Genomic DNA, 5,762 nt, shown 5'->3' with positions numbered 1-5,762 from the left:
ATTTGTTGTTCTGGTAATCTAAAAGCATGATTTCTGATTTGCTAAAATATTATTTTTCAAAATATATATCATAATATTCTAGACTATAAGCGGAATCATACATTTTTTAAATATAAGATTAATATTATTATTATTTATTAAAAAAATCGTTTGTGTTTGTTTTCATTTGAAACAATTAGTTTCAACAAATGTTTATTTATTTTTAAGTCGATTAGAATTTTTTTAATGAACCCTTTCTATTATTAGTTTAAAAGTGATTTTAATGTTTAATCATTTCTTTCTAAAATCCCGGTAAAGTTCCATTTATCCTTTCTGTGACCACATCATACCCCTGCTTAATGGGTACCTCAAACTCGTGTCTTTGAAGTACGTGTGCTTCAATGACTTTCAATTAAATCAATATTCATCGTTTTGGCCGCGGCAGCCGCTTCGGGCTAAATGGCAATGGGGCGACCAAGGCAGCGACTCTTAACTCCGCTCCTTGATTAGACGCGACAACAACAACATCAACATTGCCAGGCAACAACTAGCAACAACGGCTAAAAACAACAACAATAAACAGCAACATAAACCAGCAACAGCAGCATGGGAAAATGTGCAATTTTGGCCAAAAATAAATAAGCCAAGCTGGAGGATAGAGGATTGAGGAGTTTCGACCTGACCGTCCCTCGGCTCACATTCGTTGCGCAAAAATTGCTGACTCTGTCTGATGATTTTACACAAGGAAAACATTATTCTTTACTTAATATTCGAAATATAAAACAATAAATTTCTTACATGGTAGTATTTCCTTAAAATAACTTTTTGTTCTTAGATAAATTTATTTTACAAATTATTAACATATTAAGATTACCCTTTATCAAATAGATTTTATTTATGATAAAACATTTTTAGTTTCTTTTCAGTTAATTTTGCAATGTGATTTGTTTTATTTAAGATAAATATGCTAAAAATTTATTCAAATTTCTCATACCTTATTTTTTTTACGTGTAACCAGCAATCAAAGATACACCGAGGAGAGCAGAAAAATAAACATTTGAACTACTAGCCCAGGCCTTTCACAAAAATGGAGGCGGGCGCCAAATCGCGCGCAAATAATTAATGTTTGGCAATAATCGAAGACACCTTCGGAGGCAGTTGCAACTTTGGCCGGTTGCCAGTTGCCAATTGCCAGTTGCAGGTTGCCAGCTTGCCATTTTGCCATTTGGCCAGTGGATTTTGAGCCGCGACAAGTGCAGCCAGTGGGCATGCAAATGAGGCCGCAAGGGAGGCGTCGCCACGCCGGCAAAATATTTTAGCGTATTTTCGTTGTAATTACAGTTGGGTGGAGAGTTATGGGAAGAAAATGGTTGCCGCCAAAGTTTATTTTACAGCCCCGCTGCGCAACAAAATATGACACCAGAAATTGAGTGCGCCAAATTGCGTATTTAATAGATATTTTTTTGAAGTATTCGTTAAAAGGCAATTGCAAGTGTTCGTTATTTATTGAAAAAAGTGCGTTGCTACATGAATTTTACTTAAAGCTAAGAGACATTTAAATAATTGTAAAATGTGGTTTTATGGCCGATTTTAGGAACTTTTAAGGTAATCAAATTTTTTAGGGAATTTAGTCCTGTAATAAATATTATATTTGTTACATTTTTTTAAAGTCTAAGGTTACTTTGATTTCAGTAGATCCAATAAGCAATTCCATAAGAAATGTGAAGGTAGCCAAAGTCAAACCACCTAACCAAAATCCTGCAATCAGGTAATAATACTCCACATCATTGGATTTTACTTCCAAATGGCGATCGCGAAATTTGAAATTCAGTAAGCCACTTTGAACTCCATGTCGATAGGCATCGTCCTTCATCTTAAGATAAATTCCACTCTCAAATATTTTCCGCACAAACCAATTAAATGATTCCATGTAGGGACGTCCAAACGCAGTGGAGATTTGAAGAGGTTGCTGGTATAGGATATGTGGAAATTTCCGGAAAATGGGAAATTTCAGGAATTGTTGTTGATAAAGTGCGAATTCTATACGATCAAAGAATCCCGAGTGAATGCAGCTTGTATTTAGGTTCCTGCGAAATGAATCTACATCTGCTTCTGATGTTGGAACTATGCGTTTTAGCAGAATCTTTCGATCCGGTATTAATTTATGCATAGTATTAATATCAACATCGATCAAGGGCCAAATTGCATTAACTTCATCCAAGTCCTCCCATGTATTTATTTGTTTCTCGTAAAGACCTGCAGTCAAATTACTGGAAAGTTGAGCCAGATAAAGATTGGTTAATATGAATCCAGATATTGTTAGTATCATAACAAGTAAAAATCGATGATAAGTTGGACGAAGACCCATGTCTCTTCCACCTGGAAGAAACAATAGCAACCGAAGAGTTTCTAAAAAAGCGGCACTGAGGCTTATTTTTCTTTTAGATAAAATTCTCAAAGCAAAGGAGCAGTAAATAATCATAAATATCCAGATGATCCAGGTGCTGAAGGTGTAGGGTTTGATTAAATAAATCCAATTAGGCAAAAGTCTTGACGAAGGCACTATAAAGCCGCAATTTTCCATATAAAGAACATTGCTCATTGCAAATGTTTCAATTGGTCTGATTAGGAAGGGAAAAAAATCAATCGTGCGATTGGCCAAAAGTTCAAGACCATCGCTCACTGTAACCACATCTTTTAGACGAACCGATCCATTAAAATGATTAGTAAACTCCACAATCATCTCAAGCATATATCCAGATAGAATTAAGTTGTTATGACGATCTCTGAAGGTGAACGAACGAGGAGCTGCCGATGTTACAAGGCCACTGGTTATATTATACCCATTTAAATTGGTTTTAATACCAGTGTAGTCATAATAATCCTTGACACTTCGGAAGTGCAAAATCCTCATTTCCTGATATGGAGCAAAGCTATAAAGTCCTTCAGAATCAGGTAACATTACCAACACTTTCACTAAGCCTTCTTTGAAGCAAAGGCTAAATATTTCTACTAGTTTCGTATAACATCCATTATAATAATATATTAACACTTGAAGATGATGATACTTCCACAACCAATTTGTTAGGTACTTGAGACTGCTAATAAATTGTTCATCATCCAGGTATAAGATGCTCAATGTGCAACTGCTAAAGTTTCCTTCAAGAACCATTTGGTGTTTGGAATTTCTGATCCAGACAATGGGCATGTAAGGCTGTCGGACTTCTAAATTGTTTAAACTATTCCCGAACTCGAAAAACACATTAAGTTTCGTTTGATAAAAGTTATTCAGCTCCTGAATCGTTTGACCCAAGCGATTTCCTCCGAGCAGTGAAAGGCTCTGAAGAGTGTTAAGGTGTAGCAAATCCATTTGAATGACTCTGAAATCCTCTGCTTGGGAGTTCTTTTATAGGCACTGTAATAATGTTTTGTAAATGCCATTGTTATGTAATTGCAGAAGTATTTAGAGGAGTAGATTGAAATATGACAAGTCATAGCTTAAGGGATATTATTTCGAGTAGTTGTGTATTCTTATTAATAGGTTTCATATAACAAAGTTACTTAACAAACGCTCTTCGGCAATGCTTGATTATTTATTAAGCATACAAAAATTAAAATTAGTATGAGTATTATTTACTATATTTGATATGATAAATAAATCTCTCCAGCAAAAATAAAACTATACCAAAAAGCCATCCCAGCCCTAATAAAAAATAGGCAAAAAAATAAAATTTTCTATCGAAAACCTGAACCTCGCGTGATTTCGATTTTCGATAGGATATTTTGCCATTGGCTATTCCTTCTAAATTGGCTTCTTTCTGAAGTTGTACCCAAATGCCCGACTCCCAGATTCGCCGAATGTAATCGTTAACTAATTCCGTATATGGCAATCCGTGTCGTAGAGCCACAAATACTGGTTGTTGATCGAAGACCTCATTTATTGTTTTGAAAAGCGGCACTCGAAGATACTTTTGTTGTAGTAGCAAATATGCAAGTCTGTCCTCATAGGCCTCATAAGCATACAATGTATTAAGGTTATTTCGATGCTTCAAGACTGTATTTAACTCATCCGTTAAAATAATATTATCAAATCCTTGCTGAATAATTTTCGATTTTGTCATATTTCTTAGTACATCTGCATCGAATTGGTCTACCATCAACAATTGTTTTTCGCGAAATAGATCTTCAAAGCTGTTGAGTTGATGCTTAAATAAGCCAGTAGTTAAGTAACATGATAACTGAGCGGTGTAGAGATTGGTCAGCACAAAACCAGATGCGAAAAGCACGAAAAAATTGAATACTTGACGAGTTCCCATTTTAAAGTGCCAGATTTTGGTGAAAGGAAGTTGAAACATCATTTGCAATACATCCATAAAAGTAAGAGAAAGAGATGATTTTCCCTTCTGTCTATAACCCATCCACCAGATCATAATCGAGGAGTAGGCAATGCTTATGGTAAATGCCATCCAAACTGTCCAATCAAAAGGTCGAATAAAGTACAGGCTCTTTGGTAATGGTTCGGCCCAAGGTACCATGATAAATGTTTTAATGTTGTATAAAACATGACTGCGATAGAAATAAATCCAATCCATTGCGTGTATTATCCGGGGTAGCATATCAATTTGACCATTTTTAAGGGCTCTTAAACCAATTGCATAGGGCACGTATGAATAATTAGCAAAAACATGCTCCTCCGTTCCATTGTAGAATTCAATGAACGTTTTAATCATTTTGTACATGTAACCAGCATAAACTCTTTCACCATTACTATTATTATAGCGAAAACAACGGGGAGTCATCGTCTCCACCGTGATGTATACTGTGTGTCCTTGCAAATTTCTAAGTCTTGTCAAGGTATAAAACGATTGCATTTTCTCAACCTGATGAATTTTAATTTCGGGATAGGGTTCATAAGTGTAGAGCGATCCAGTTTTTGAATTTAGAGCCAGCACATGAAGAAAACCATTGTTAAGAGCTTCTTCAAAGTACAAATGAACATTGGAATTTACGACATACAAAATATGTAATTTTTGTAGGCCCCAAAGTAAATCCTTTAAGCCACTTAGAGTTCGATTATCTGTTGAATCCTTTAGGCAGGCAATTATCAAAGCACGTTCATTGAACCTGCCCAACAACTTTCTTTGCTCCACAGAAGTATTCACTAATAAATTAGGCACTTCCTGATTCAGTTGAAATTCCATGTCTTCACAATCCAAATAAATATTCAGCTGTAACCGTAGATCTTTATTAAGCTGATGAACAACATCTCCGGCTGTCCAACTTAGGGATCTTCCAACACACGGGATTATTATTAGAAAAACCAACAAGCGACACATGCTGCAGTCTAGCATGAAAAAAGGACACTGGACCCACGTAACAAACTCTTTGCGTTTTTAAGGCCTGGCCAAGATCTCTATCGGAAACAATTACATTGCATTGTCAATAAGTTAAAGTTGAAGTAGAAGTTAGAAGCGATGTAGAAGTCGAAGTCCAAGAGCAAGTCGTGCGCGGGTGAATGCACTGCGAAAAAATCATCGGCAATATAATAAATAAATTTATATAAATAAATTCTTCAATAAGATTTAATAAGAATTTATGAAATTATCAGTATTATAAATATTTATTTAATTAAGCTAAAACTAATTACAAGCTTTGCATATTTAAAGTAACAATATGTTTTCGAAGTTTTACAATTTCGATTTTAAGTGAAGAATTTTTCTTCAAGTGCATTGCTTATCGCAGCATCTACCAAATTGCCCCTTTGACCACGACCACGTAAACGT

The 5,762-nt window shown here is 35.3% G+C and overlaps 2 protein-coding genes across 2 annotated transcripts; both read right to left on the bottom strand.

Moving 5' to 3' along the window:
- Positions 1-1,633: 1,633 nt before the first annotated feature.
- On the bottom strand, positions 1,634-3,349 carry LOC108089687. The gene has a single exon (XM_017188033.1). It carries the CDS (start codon positions 3,347-3,349, stop codon positions 1,634-1,636), a length of 1,716 nt encoding a protein of 571 aa, XP_017043522.1.
- Positions 3,350-3,608: 259 nt separating this feature from the next.
- LOC108089686 lies at positions 3,609-5,315 on the bottom strand. Its single transcript, XM_017188032.1, has one exon. The coding sequence runs from the start codon at positions 5,313-5,315 to the stop codon at positions 3,609-3,611; it is 1,707 nt and encodes a 568-aa protein (XP_017043521.1).
- Between the last annotated feature and the right edge of the window lie 447 nt (positions 5,316-5,762).

Source organism: Drosophila ficusphila, unplaced genomic scaffold (genome assembly GCF_018152265.1).
Source record: "Drosophila ficusphila isolate 14025-0441.05 unplaced genomic scaffold, ASM1815226v1 contig_106, whole genome shotgun sequence".
Taxonomy (NCBI): Eukaryota; Metazoa; Arthropoda; class Insecta; order Diptera; family Drosophilidae; genus Drosophila; species Drosophila ficusphila.
Note: the sequence above shows the minus strand (reverse complement) of the source record. Positions and strands in the feature narration are given on the sequence as shown.

Excerpts from the sequence above, each read along its gene's own strand:
- LOC108089687 (XM_017188033.1), bottom strand. The coding sequence starts at position 3,349 with ATGGATTTGCTACACCTTAACACTCTTCAGAGCCTTTCACTGCTCGGA.
- LOC108089686 (XM_017188032.1), bottom strand. The coding sequence starts at position 5,315 with ATGTGTCGCTTGTTGGTTTTTCTAATAATAATCCCGTGTGTTGGAAGA.